Here is a 14,854-nt window from a genome sequence, read left to right on the forward strand (position 1 = left end):
CTTCAATATGAGGGAATTTTGGGGAGTGATGGTAGTATTGTGAATCTTGATTGTGGCATTAGTCACATAAATATAAGCATTTGTCAAAACACAGAACTGTACACCAAAAAGAATAAATTTTACTGTAAGTAAATAAGTAATTTCTGAATAGCCTGGTCCTAAAGCAAGGTTTCCCACCCTGAAGGTGATGTCAGCATCCAAGGTAGTCAGATAACTGAGAGCCTTAAGTCCAGCTTTTGCTCAGTTCCCTTATTCCTTGTGAGCTCTCTCACCATCTGTAGGCCTACTTGCTATTGAGTCAGTGGCACAGCAGTGACTCCTCCAGGAGTCTGCAACTCTGATGCTGATAAAATTAGGATATTCAAGTGACACAAAGATGGAACAAATATATTAACAAGATAACAATGGGGCCAGGCATGGTGGCTGTAATCTCAGCACTTTGGGAGGCTGAGGCAGGAGGGCTGCTTGAGCCCAGGAGTTTAAGACCAGCCTATGCAACATATTGTGACCCCATCTCTACAAAAAATACAAAAATTAGCTGAGCATGGTGGTAGTCATCTGTGATCCCAGATCCCAGCTACCTGGGAGGCTGAGGTGGGAGGATTGCTTGAGCCCAGGAGACGGAGGTTGCAGTGAGCCAAGATCCTGCCACTGCACTTCAGCCTGGGTGACAGAGGGGTGCCCTATCTCAAAAAAAAATAAATAAAATAAAATAAACAATGAAGAGCTCACCCAGTGAAAGATAGAGAGAAAGGCTTCTAGAATTGCCATGTCTGAATTACAAGGGGTGTGAAGCTAAGAGATTTAGATTATTCAATGAAATGAACAGTGTATCAATCTTTTCTACATATAGTATGCATATTGGAGAAAAACAATGTCATGGATATTTACAACTTATGTTAAGAGAAAACACAGGTTATAAAACAATTGTATAGCATGGTATTTTTACAAATAGGATGGAAGCTCATATACCAAGAAGTTGGCAGTGACTATTTCTGAGTGTGGGGACTATGGTTGATTTGTACTTCCTTTATCTCCTTATCTATATTTTCTGTAACAAACATGTGTAAAAACACGTGGCTTTTGAAATTTAAAAAAATAGTGAGAATCACTTTTAGTACAAATATACAAAAAGATTTGACGGCAGGAGAGGAAACTCAAAGTCTTAAAAATACTTAAGTTTATACTAAAATTAGTTTATAATTCCTAAGCACTGAAGCCTTAGGATAGCAGTCCATGATGATCCACTGGACAGAGGCAAACAGCCTTCATTATCTGTCCCAATAGTAAAATACACACTGTGGATCATCATTATGTAAAGAACTGAGCGTTGACTCTTGGACTGACTTAAGTTACAAAGATATCCTATTTGTGAAAAATGCTGAGCATGAATGATAACTACACATAAAAATAACAAATCCTGTTATGCCAAAAGCTCTACTTAAAGTGGGCTCTTGACCTGGAGTTCGGAGCAGATAATCATCTTCCCCAAGATAAACTAATGATATTTGTAAAATAATAAGATTTTACCCTTATTAGGTAGTAGTCTCTCTTGAAACCCACACAGATAGAATTTTCACACCACGCCATGGACTTGGGCACATCTGGCACACTAAAGTCCCCCTGAAAAAAGAGAGCAAGGATCTGAATGAAATAAATATTTTTTTTTAAATCATGACTTTCCTGTTATTCTGCAACCTCCATTCTGCAAAACAACCCTCATCCTCATCGGGCACAATTCTACAGGCACAAGGCCAGGAAACTACCCTTAATAAAAATACAAGTCCATGAACTGGACAAAGTACATTTGGAAAAGGTGAAAACCCACTTTGAAATAAACCAATCTATAAAAACACTGTAGAATCATATTACAAGTAGGCATCAACGAGCTCTCATGCACTTCATACCAGAGTATTCATTTGCGTAGAATGACAAGACTGGAGTCCTGAACTTCATTAGAACCAAGCTATTGCAGCAGCTCCTACCCAACCATGGACCAAGAACAGTGGACTTACCTGCAATTCATGAAATTCCCTGTCCTTCCAGAAATAGAGCTGCAGCTTCTTTTTTACTGCCACACACATCCGTAACACCTCCTCACCGGTCTCTGTGTGCTGGGAGGAGACACGCAGAGCAAATGAAAATACAATGACCCTCTCTAACTGAGTGATAACTAAATTAGAGATTGTCTACCTTGAAACTGCTACTAATCTGAAAATTCCCTGTAACACAGTCATCCTGCCAGGAAAGCTGAGCAGAAGAACACCATTCTCTAAGATGCGCTAAGAAACAAGTGACTGAGGAACACTTCCTCCCGAATGGTTGCCAGCCAAAGACCACAGCACCAGCAAATCACATGGACATTCACAATTCAGAGGAGAAAATCCTGGGGCAGTCCTTCCCCTATATAACTCCTCCCCCCTTTTTGCTCTTAAATATTTCTTGCTCCTGGCTGTCAATGCATGCTGGGTCAAGGGTGACCATGTGCCAGTGACATCAAGCCCACTTTTGAGCCTTTAAAGAGCAAGGAAAAGAATATTCCTAAGCATCAAATGATGCTGTGTCAATGTAGAACATAAATGCTAAAAAATGGTGAGTAGAGAGAGGCGTGAGGCAGATTCTGAAGAATGCAAGAATGATAAATTGGCAAAAATAAAGAGAGATGTCTTTTCTGAACAATGAAAAGTCCCTAACGACAAAGACCTCAGTGATCTGTTTAGAACAAGAGTCCATTTAATGTCTTATAATTACCTTCATGATATTGTTACAGTCTTGCTTTCCCAATAATGGTTTGTCCAGGATGAGCGTTCTTGTCCTTGGTTAGCTGCCTCTTGCCAATAGCATTAGATTCTCATTAACCCACACACAGGGAATGCAAATGCTTCAACTTCGCACTATGCACCAATAGAGAAATTTCTCTAATACAATTAAATATTCTCTTTGGGCCGGGTGCAGTGGCTCATGCCTGTAATCCCAGCACTTTGGGAGGCCAAGGCAGGTGGATCACCTAAGGTCGGGAGTTCGAGACCAGCCTGGCCAACATGGTGAAACCCCATCTCTAATTTAAAAAATACAAAAAATAGCCGGACGTGGTGGTGCACGCCTGTAGTCCCAGCTACACAGGAGGCTGAGGCAAGAGAATCACTCGAGCCCAAGAGGCAGGGGTTGCAGTGAGCCGAGATCGTGCCACTACACTCTAGCCTGAGCGTCAGAACAAGACTGCATCTCAGGAAAAAAAAAAAAAAAATTATCTTTGGAGTCTCTGTTGGGTATGGATCATCAATGTCATTCTTCCCATCTAATGGTAGGAATGATGTAGGAAAGACTGTATTGATTACAGCATAAAGCCAAATTTCATCTTGGGTAAACTTACCTGGAGGTCACAAGTAAACAGTGATGCTCCCTTTGCCTTTGAAACCGTAGTGATTTGTTGAAATGTCAATAGGTCATGGACATAAATGTTATTTTCTGTTTGGGAGGAGGTATAACATCAGGATCAATGATCATAATTCTCTAGCATAGCCACTATCGAGGCAAAAAAAGTAACTGTGTTAACATCTAGAAGAAGCAAATGGCAGATGTTGGTTGAAGATGTCCCTTCAGTTTCACTAAGATGATTCATTCTCACCTATAACCAGTACAAAGCATTTAAGAGGTCACTTGGTCTTCTAAACTTGGATATTTTCTTCCTTAAACATTTGAGCTTGGCCCAGCATGGTGGCTCACACCTGTTATCCCAGCACTTTCGGAGGCTTAGACAGGCAGATCACTTGAGGTCAAGAGTTTGAGACCAGCCTGGGTAACACGGTGAAACCCCATCTCTACTAAAAAGACAAAAATCAGCTGGGCATGGGGGTGGGTGCCTGTAATCCCAGCTACTCAGGGGGCTGAAGCAGGAGAATCCCTTGACCCGGGCGGCAGAAGTTGCAGTGAGCCAGGGCTGCACCACTACACTCCAGCCTGGATGACAGAGTGAGACTCCGTCTCAAAAAAAAAAAATTGGGGCTGACTTGAGTAAAAGAGATCTTTCACTTCCAAAGCACTCTTTTTTTTTTTTTTTGAGGCAGGGTCTCACTCTGTTGCCCAGGCTAGAGTGCATCAACAAAACGGGCATGATCTCAGCTCACTACAGCCTTAACCTCCTTGAGACTCAAGTGATCCTCCCACCTCAGCCTCCTGAGTAGCTAGGACTACAGGCATGCACCACCACACCTGGCTAATTTTGTTTATTTTTTGTGGAGATGAGGTCTCCCTGTGTTGCCCAGGCTGGTCTCAAACTCCTGGACTCAAGCGATCCTCCTGCCTTAGCCTCCCAAAGTGCTGGGATTACTGGTGTGAGCCACTGCACCCAGTCCAAAGCACTCCTATACTCTGTCCATTTCAAGTCTGAAATTTTATGATGCAGTATTTGTACAAGAAATGGCTTTCAAAGCTACTCACATTAGGAGGCTCCAATTAGAAAAGGGAAATCCCCTGTGGATTTTGTACTAACCCATGGCAAGGATTTCTTTCCTAGCAAAGCAATCAAAATAATCATTTTACCTGGGCTTCAAATCTAGTTTTAGTCATGAGGATTAAGTTACCTCAGATATTTATCTGTGGACCCAGGAACTACATTTAACATGATTTTACATCATGATTTTACATTTAACATGATGTTACCCTGGGCCCCAGGGTCAACAGCACAAAGTGTGAGACCAGCTTCTAGTCCCCTGCATGTCCAGAAAAGGCCTCACTGGCTGCCTTCTATGAAACCATGGTTTTTCACATGAGGGCCTCAACAGTGTAGCCCTGCTCTGTCTCTTACCTGATATCCTGCCACTCTTCACCACATATCCTTAGTCTGGCCACAATAAACTATTTGCCACAAACTGCCACATCTCAGGGCCTTTGTTCTAGTTGTTCCCTGTGTTTGTGATATGCTGCTGGTCTCTCTTCCTACTGAAAGTCTAGTTGTCTACTAGACAATATAGTCCCTCCCATTACCAAGATTCTACAAAACTTTTTATAAATTTTCACTGTAACTTACCACATTGTAACGTGATTACTTCCTGTCATTTAGTCTTCGTAATCAGAATGTAAGTCTCAAAGATAGCAACCATGCCTCACTGAACTTGGTATCCCCAATGTCTAGTCCAGACTTTGCATAGAACAGGCTCAATAAATATTTGATCAATGAACGAATGAATGAATAAAGTGAGACTCCTTGGAGAGCAGAGTTCGAGTCTATGGAGGATGCTGCTGCCTTTATTACTCATGTACCCTGTTATACCAGGTTTGGAACACGTCAGTTCGTTGTTAAGTAACCACTATCAAATTAACCATGAAAGGGTTAATTAGGTCATATCTTTTCTTTTTAGACACAGGATACAAATGCAACTCCTTTTCTTACCTAACAAGCTGACCAGAATCTTAAACTGGGAAACCACATGGATCTGGAAAATAGCAAATCATGAGACCCAATTAAACATTTCTGACAAGGTTTAGCAAATGTTCATTCAATAACAGTACTAAAAAGGGACCACGGAGCCTATCCAGTTACAGGGATCTCACTTATTTTTCTGGGCATTATAATTTCCGTGATTATCATTTCTGCTTGTGAGAGAGGATCTCAGGCACATGATATATGGGCAGAGACCCCTGCATAAATGGAAGGTCAAAGAGAAGAGGATTCAGAGTTAATAAATAACATTACCAAAGTTCTAGTTTGACAGGGTCTCATATAAGTCAAATATTCTTGTAAGGACTGCCATCACTGCTTACCTGCTGAATCTTTTTGGAGAAGTTCTTATTGGATTTCTCCAGTGTCACTTCAAATCTGTTGCAACCTATGGAAAAGAAATAAACACTGGTAGTTCCAAATACAGGGATACATATAAAAACCACTACTAGAAAAATACTGCTCCATACTGCTCTCCTACATAAATCTTTAGAAGTTCCTGAAAGACTAAAAATCAGAGATCTAAATAGCCAGCTGTCTTACAAGCACTGTAAGATGCTTTCAACTCCAATTTTAGAGCAGGGCGTTTCATGCACCTTCACTCAGCATCAGCAGAAAGGATCACACAAAGTTTACTGAAGCTGCAAGGTACCTGTGAGTCTGAAGATCTTATCTTCCAAAATCAGTACCTTGGCAAAGTGTTCCACAAGGGAGGGTGTAAAAAGTAACAGGCAAATATAAGAGCCCAAGCCATGAAACCCAGCCCAAAGCATCCTTAGATCTAGACCAACTAATTTCCAGCAACTACTCTAAGTTCTGTATCACGGAGACAGAGCAAACACTCAAACCCATCTCCAGAGCTAAAGCAATTCAATGCGTCTACACTTACTGCCACTTTCAGGTGATGCTACATCTGCTGGCACTGTTACAAAAAAGGGGAAGAAAGTCATATACCATAAAAACATGTGAATTCAGCCTTGCTGGGGATGACAAAAATATTCAGCCTCAAAAGTCACCAATGAGTCAAAAAGAGAATAATTATCATCATCATCATCATCAGAGCAGCTATCATTAAGCAATAACTACATACTGGGTTCTGGGTTTAAAACTTTATATATATTTTTTTCTGTAAACTCACAACTACTCCCAAGAAGTAGGTATTATTATTCCAAGCTCATATTTGAGGGGCCTGAGGGGTAAAGCAGTTAGGTAACAGCCAGTGAGGGAGCCTGCAAGCAAACCCAGGCTGACTCTAAAGCCTGTGCTCTGAGCCCACGCCCTGCTACCTGCCTTCTACTTCATGGACAGGATGCTCGCACTGCTGACCTGAGGTGTTCCCCACAGCTAGCTCTGCCCTTGCCCTCTGGAAATCAGGGAGACTCTTTGGGGCAGGAAATCAGGGAGACTCTTTGGGGCAGCCATAAGAACTCATGCCACCAAAGCTGGTCTTACTTCTTCCATGTGTCCCTCAGCAGAGGGGATGAAGAAAGGGCCCTAAAGTTGCAGGAAGTGTGCCCTGGTATTCTGCTGTTACATTTCATGAGGAAAAAAAACAATTCAGACACTTCCTACGCTTGAAAGCGTCCTATTATTGCACTTAATACTTCTCTTTTCTTGTTTTTTTTTTTTGTTTTGAGACAGAGTCTCATTCTGTTGCCCAGGCCGGAGTGCAGTGGTGCGATCTCAGCTCACTGCAACTTCCACTTCCTGGGTTCAAGCAATTCTCGTGCCCTCAGCCTCTGGAGTAGCTGGGATTACAGGCATGTGCCACCATGCCTGGCTAATTTTTGTATTTTTAGTAGAGACAGGGTTTCACCATGTTGGCCAGGCTGGCCTTGAACTCTCGACCTCAGGTGATCCACCCACCTCAGACTCCCAAAGTGCTGGGATTACAGGAGTGAGCCACTGCCCCCAGCCTATAATTCTCTTTACAAATAGAATTTTCTAAGGCAGAGATTCTTGAACTTTTTGTCTTAAAATCTTGATAATCTTAAAAATTACTGAGGACCTCAAAGAACTTTTTTGGGGGTTATATACATGAATATTTACGTTAGAAACTTAAATACATATATTTAAAAACATGTATGTATTTAAAAATAACAATAAATAACCCCATAAGTAAGAACCCACATCTGCTTCTGCATTTAATCTGTTTTGATAATTTAATTTGTTTTGGTTGAAGTATATGACAAAAAATCTGTCCTCATATATATAGTTGAAAAGGGAAAAGTACTTTAATAGATTTTTCAGATTCTTCTTTGATACTACACCAACACTTAACAAATGTAATTTCTTGTAAAGTGAAATCTCACACCTGTCAACTAACTTTTCATTTTCTGTTACGTCAAAAAACATTGGTCTACCTTACACTTTGAATGTATTTTTTACCCACACATGATTTTAAAACTTCATGCATTAGTCATTTGGAAAATATTGGTTCACTGAGTTATGCAGACTTTCCAATCCAGATCTACATTTCATTATACGATGTTAAAAAATGACACTCATTATTATCACCCCCAGTCTCATCAGAAAAAATCTTTAATTATGGAGAAGCTGTCACACTCAGGGGAGTGAACACAAGTTTTCCATAATTCTAATTTTTTTCTTAAAAGCTCTAACTTTATCATTCACAGCAAATACTGCCAGTTGTTTACCTTAAAGTAACAGATTCCCTTTGTTCATAAAAAAAAAAAAAAAAAACTGCCAAATATCCAAATGGTCTGAAAAAACTACAACCTGTCATTCTTTCAAACAAAAACAATACTCCCTGAGAAAAGTAGCCAGTTTAGCTTGTAACTCAATCACATAAGCATTTTTCCCTTGAGACAGCCACCGGACTTCACACCTTAGCACACAGCAGAAGTGCTTTATGTGTACTTCCCATTATATCATATGAGATTACTAAAAAGATGTCTTGCCAAAAGTCAAAATACAATAAAAATAACTTTTACTGCCTAACCAAGAACATTCTTAAGTGAAACTAGCTTAAAAAACAAACAAACAAACAAAAAAACCCAAAAAACTGGCTAGGTGTGGTGGCTCACGCCTGTAATCCCAGCACTTTGGGAGGCCGAGAAACCTCCCAGGTGTAAATCACCTGAGGTCAGGAGTTAAAGACCAGCCTGGCCAACATGGTGAAATCCTGTCCCTACTGAAAATACAAAAATTAGCCAGGCGTGGTGGTGGGCGCCCGTAATCCCAGTTACTCAGGAGGCTGAGGCATGAGAATTGCTTGAACCTGGGAGGGGGAGGTTGCAGTGAGCCAAGATTACACCATTGCATTCCAGCTTAGGTAACAAGTGTGAAATTCTGTCTCAAAAAAAAAAAAAAAAAAAAAAAGAAAAAAGAAAAAAAGTAAATAAATAAAACCCATCACTTGAGGCAAGGAGTTTGGGGCCACCCTGGGCAAGAAGAGACACCTCATCTTTACAATAAGTGAAAAAACTATCTGGGCATGCTGGTGTGTGCCGGTAGTCCTAGCTGCTTGAGAGGCTGAGGCGGGAGGATCGCCTGAGCCTAGGAGTTATAGGTTGCAGTGAGTCACGATTGCGCCACTGCACTCTAGTCTGAGTGACAGAATGAGACCATCTCAAAAAAACCAACAAACAAAAACCCACTGTGAGCACATGGTGAGAATTACACAATGACTATCAGTACAGCTTGGTACCACTTTTTTTGTTTTTTTAAAAAAGTCTCTATTTGAAGTTAGGTACTACTGTTCTGATTTGTGTTCAGGTGCTAAGCAGTTTTAATTACCATTCCTTTTGCACCATCATTGTAAATGTCAATACAGTGAAAAAAAAAAAAACAAAAAATGAAATGTTTTAGTGTTTCTGCAAACTTGGTTTTGTCCTTGTAGGTCCTCTGAAAGGATCTTGAGGATCCCCAGGGGTCTAGCGACCACACTTTGAGAACACTGCTCTAGGATGACAGCATGACTGAAATAAACCTAGAGTTGTAAAGGCCTCAGACATGAACTAATCTAATCCCTCTCAGTTCAAAATAAGAGTAGACTGGGCTGGGCACAGTGGCTCATGCCTGTAATCCCAGCACTTTGAGAGGCCGAGGCGGGCGGATCACTTGAGGTCAGGAATTCCAGACCAGCCTGGCCAACATGGTGAAAACCTGTCTCTAAAAAAGTACAAAAATTAACTGGGCATGGTGGTACGCATCTGTAGTCCCAGAACTTTGGGAGGCTGAGGTGGGCAGATCACTTGAGCCCAGGAATTCAAGTCCAGCCTGGGCAATCTGGTGAAACCCCATCTCTACAAAAGATACAAAAATGGCTCAGCCCAAAATCTCCTTAAGCTGATAAGCAGCTTCAGCAGTCTCAGGATACAAAATCAATGTACAAAAATCACAAGCATTCTTATACACCAATAACAGACAAACAGAGAGCCAAATCATGAGTGAACTCCCATTCACAATTGCTTCAAAGACAATAAAACACCTAGGAATCCAACTTACAAGGGATGTGAAGGACCTCTTCAAGGAGAACTACAAACCACTGCTCAACGAAATAAAAGAGGACACAAACAAATGGAAGAACATTCCATGCTCATGGATAGGAAGAATCAATATTGTGAAAATGGCCATACTGCCCAAGGTAATTTATAGATTCAATGCCATCCCCATCAAGCTACCAATGACTTTCTTCACAGAATTGGAAAAAACTACTTTAAAGTTCATATGGAACTAAAAAAGAGCCCGCACTGCCAAGTCAATCCTAAGCAAAAAGAACAAAGCTGGAGGCATCATGCTGCCTGACTTCAAACTATACTACAAGGCTACAGTAACAAAAACAGCATGGTACTGGAACCAAAACAGAGATATAGACCAATGGAACAGAACAGAGGCCTCAAAAATAATACCACACATCTACAACCATCTGATTTTTGACAAACCTGACAAAAACAAGAAATGGGGAAAGGATTCCCTATTTAATAAATGGTGCTGGGAAAACTGGCTAGCCATATGTAGAAAGCTGAAACTGGGTATCTTCCTTACACCTTATACAAAAATTAATTCAAGATGGATTAAAGACTTAAATGTTAGGCCTAAAACCATAAAAACCCTAGAAGAAAACCTAGCCAATACCATTCAGGACATAGGCATGGGCAAGGACTTCATGTCTAAAACACCAAAAGCAATGGCAGCAAAAGCCAAAATTGACAAATCGGATCTAATTAAACTCAAGAGCTTCTGCACAGCAAAAGAAACTACCATCAGAGTGAACAGGCAACCTACAGAATGGGAGAAAATTTTTGCAATCTACTCATCTGACAAAGGGCTAATATCCAGAATCTACAAAGAACTCAAACAAATTTACAAGAAAAAAACAAACAACCCCATCAAAAAGTAGGCGAAGGATATGAACAGACGCTTCTCAAAAGAAGACATTTATGCAGCCAACAGACACATGAAAAAATGCTCATCATTGGCCATCAGAGAAATGCAAATCAAAACCACAATGAGATACCAACTCGCACCAGTTAGAATGGCGATCATTAAAAAGTCAGGAAACAACAGGTGCTGGAGAGGATGTAGAGAAATAGGAACACTTTTACACTGTTGGTGGGACTGTAAACTAGTTCAACCATTGTGGAAGACAGTGTGGCGATTCCTCAAGGATCTAGAACTAGAAATACCATTTGACCCGGCCATCTCATTACTGGGTATATACCCAAAGGATTATAAATCATGCTAGTATAAAGACACATGCACACGTATGTTTAATGCAGCACTGTTCACAATAGCAAAGACTTGGAACCAACCCAAATGTCCATCAATGATAGACTGGATTAAGAAAATGTGGCACATATACACCATGGAATACTATGCAGCCATAAAAAAGGATGAGTTCATGTCCTTTGTAGGGACATGGATGAAGCTGGAAACCATCATTCTCAGCAAACTATTTCAAGGACAAAAAACCAAACACCGCATGTTCTTACTCATAGGTAGGAATTGAACAATGAGAACACTTGGACACAGGAAGGGGAACATCACACACCGGGGGCCTGTCGTGAGGTGGGGGGAGGGGGGAAGGAAAGCATTAGGAGATATACCTAATGTAAATGATGAGTTAATGGGTGCAGCACACCAACATGGCACATGAATACATATGTAACAAACCTGCATGTTGTGCACTTGTACTCTAGAACTTAAAGTATAATAAAAAAAAAAAAAAGTGGGAAAAAAACCTAAAAAAAAAAAAAAAAAAAATCTAAGCAGTGCTAAAAATAAGATACAAAATTGGGTTGGGCATGGTGGTGTGTGCCTGTGGTCCCATCTACCTGGGAGGCTGAGGTGGGAGGATGGCTTGAACCCAGGAGGTTGAGGCTGCAGTGAGCCAAGATAGCGCCACTACACTCCAGCCTAGGCGACAGAGCAAGACCCTGTCTCAAAAAATAAAGGAGCAGAATGAAGCCTAGAGATGTCTATTGAGGAATGTTTATACTCATGTTTTAGAATCAACCAATTAAAAACACATTTATTGAATAATTACTAGGCTAGACATATCAGAGGATAAAAATGTCACTGGCTCAACTGAGCTCCAGGGAAATGACTCAGATCAGATCAGAGCCTACGATCTCTAGACCTAGTCTTTTTCTTGACCCTATTATCCCCTCCCTTTCCTCAGAAAGACAGTCTACCCATAGACCTATTTAGGCTTGAAATATCTCAAATCTAGAAACCAAATTAACCCTAAAACTAATTCACACAGGCCCAGGTCTATTTCTGGCCCACACCAGGCCAGATCTGGGCCAGAACTAAACTGTTCACCAAGAGTATAGGGAAAAATGCCATTTCTTGAAGAAAAGTTTCAAATCAGAATTTGATTTCCTAATTGTCTATATTTAATCTACCTACGGCAAAACCAAGGCCCAGGAACATTAACTAATTTGTCAAAGTTGACATGATAAAACGATCACAGGGCAAGGAATAGTTGCCACCAGGGTTCCAAGCCAGATTAACACTAATATTACCAGTTTAGGTCTATACTGTGTTGAGACTTCATTTATAAAGTCTTGTTTTCAATTTCTGATCACCACTTACATCTGAAAGCAAAGCAGAGAGTCAAAAAACAGTTGTTGAATGCTGAATAAGATAAGCATTTTTACCTTTAAAATTAAAATGTGAGCTTAATTTTAAAATTATAGACCAGGCAAATATCACAGAATGCAAATATTTTGGCTCTGAGAACTAAAAAAAAAATTTTTTTTTTGAGACAAGGTCTGTTGCTGAGGCTGGAGAGCAATGGTGTGATCATAGCTTACTGCAGCCTCAACCTCCTGGGCTCAAGTGATCCTCTCGCCTCAGCCTCCAGAGCAGCTGGAATTATAAGCACGTGCCACCACATCCAGCTAATTTTTTGTAGATAGGGTGTTGCTATGTTGCCCAGGCTGGTCTCAGACTCCTGGCCTCAATCATTCCTCCTACTTCAGTCTCCCAAAGTGCTGGGATTATAGGCATGAGCCACTTCGCCAGCCATGAGAATTAAAAAATTTAAAACATTAAAACAAAGATCAACAATGTACTGCTCCAGGGCCTAATTGAAGCTTTTGCATGTTTTGTAAATAAAGTTTTATTGGAACACAGCCACACCTATTCATTACATATTGCCTACAGCTGCTTTCATGTTACAATGGCAGAGTTAAGTAGTTACAACACTGCAAAGCCTAAAATATTTATTCTTTGGACCTTTTCAGAACAAGTTTGCTGACCCCTGATTTAGAGGACAGTTGAAAAACTTAGAAATGAAATAAATTCTCTATTTTGTTCTCTGGTTTCTTTTCTTACCCTGCCTCAGAAACTGACCAGGATATCTTCTCTTTCCCGAGTGCACTAGTAAGGTGCTTTTTCCCCCAATGTTACCCTTGCTCCAGGTTCCAAAACAGAGCTCTATTTATCATAAGCTATCTCTTAAGCTATTTACCAGAGAAATATATATTATATTGAAGGGTATGAAATCAACTGCAGATTTCTGTAGAGTGGCTCCAGGGCATAATACCTAAACACATCTATGCTCCATAAAGAGAGCACAGAAATGAAAACAGGGAAGGGCAGTGAGGTACTTTCTGCCCCAATAAAAAACACTCTTCAACAGAATACATTTCAAATACTTTAGTTATTACTCTACATTACTGACAGTCACATTTGGTTAGAACTTTAGTTTTCACAGTTTCTTCAAGCCTATTATTGCATCCGCCCCAACAACTTTGTGAGACAGAGTTTATAGAAAACTGATGTTGGAAAGAACTTGCTCACAGTCATGCAGCCAGGGGGAAGTGCACATGAAGGCAAACCCTGGTCCTCTCTTCTTGGTCTACCTCATAAGCTAACAAGATATTTTAAATCAATGTTGCCTAATTTTTTTTCCTACCACCACACCATATATACAGGAATCTTATGCCCATTAGTAGTATTTCTTATTATTGGTAGTGAGTCTCTAAGAAAAGAGGAGGAAAACAACCGCCTCCCCTTTTCTTAGAGACTCACTACCAGTAATAAGTAATTCAGTAATAAGTAAATCGCAATTCATCCTCACCTCCCAAATGCAGGTAGGGCAATACAATTTGGAGGAGAAAAACCCTAGGCATTCTCAAGTCTTCTCCCCATTTTCCCACCATGCTCCCTCTAACCTTCGATCTCTTTTAATGGTCCAGGAATAACTGTTTTCACAGTTGTATACTAGCTGACTATTAAAATTTATTTTTTTGCATGAGCAATGTGCACTTACCAACGTCCTTCCGAATCCTATAGAGAAGAAGATGTCCTTGTTTGGTTCCCACAAGAAGCCATTCCTCTGGAAAAAAAAAAAAAAAACAGCTTTGAGAAAGGTCAATCAGCTTGAGTATAACCCTATTTTTTTAGCTGGGGCTTGTAATCAGAAATCAATGTGTCAAGAAAATGAGTTGCTTTTGATAGCAGGTGTTTTGCAAAGCTAAGGAATGTTTATACTCATGTTTGAAAATCAACCACTTAAAAACACATTTATTGAATGATTACTAGGCTAGACATATCAGAGGATAAAAATGTCACTGGCTCAATTGTTTTAATGTTAAACTAATAAAAAAGATAGAAGGGCTTTGTATTTTTAAGATTAAATGATTATGATTTTTATTTTTTGTTATATATATACTTTTATTAAGATATATATCTTTAGATATATATTTTTAAATTCTGCTAAAAAGAATATGATGAAAGTTTATAAAATCACAAAATGGAAGTACAAATGTGAAACCAGGTATCCAACCTCAGAAACAGTAGCTAAGAGGCATCCTTTAAATGCTTTTACTTTCAGGAAAATAAATGACATAGTGTAATAAGCTTACAGAATTCATTATCTCAAAAGATAAGTCTAGTAGAAAATATTTAATAACAAGTGTTGATGAGAATATAAAGAAA

General features: G+C 40.0%; 1 protein-coding gene across 2 annotated transcripts in view; it reads right to left on the minus strand.

Annotated features, from left to right (window-relative positions):
* Positions 1-14,854, minus strand: part of VPS39 (VPS39 subunit of HOPS complex) — a 49,638-nt gene that overhangs the window by 27,001 nt on the left and 7,783 nt on the right. For both annotated transcript variants that reach the window (XM_054452071.2, XM_063652142.1), the window contains exons 2-7: positions 14,187-14,252; positions 5,764-5,828; positions 5,393-5,435; positions 3,374-3,468; positions 2,016-2,114; positions 1,531-1,623 (exon numbers count right to left, since the gene is read on the minus strand). In XM_054452071.2, the coding sequence (XP_054308046.1) occupies positions 1,531-1,623; positions 2,016-2,114; positions 3,374-3,468; positions 5,393-5,435; positions 5,764-5,828; positions 14,187-14,252 (461 nt within the window). The remainder of the gene's footprint in view (positions 1-1,530; positions 1,624-2,015; positions 2,115-3,373; positions 3,469-5,392; positions 5,436-5,763; positions 5,829-14,186; positions 14,253-14,854) is intronic.

Source organism: Pongo pygmaeus, chromosome 16 (genome assembly GCF_028885625.2).
Source record: "Pongo pygmaeus isolate AG05252 chromosome 16, NHGRI_mPonPyg2-v2.0_pri, whole genome shotgun sequence".
Lineage (NCBI taxonomy): Eukaryota > Metazoa > Chordata > Mammalia > Primates > Hominidae > Pongo > Pongo pygmaeus.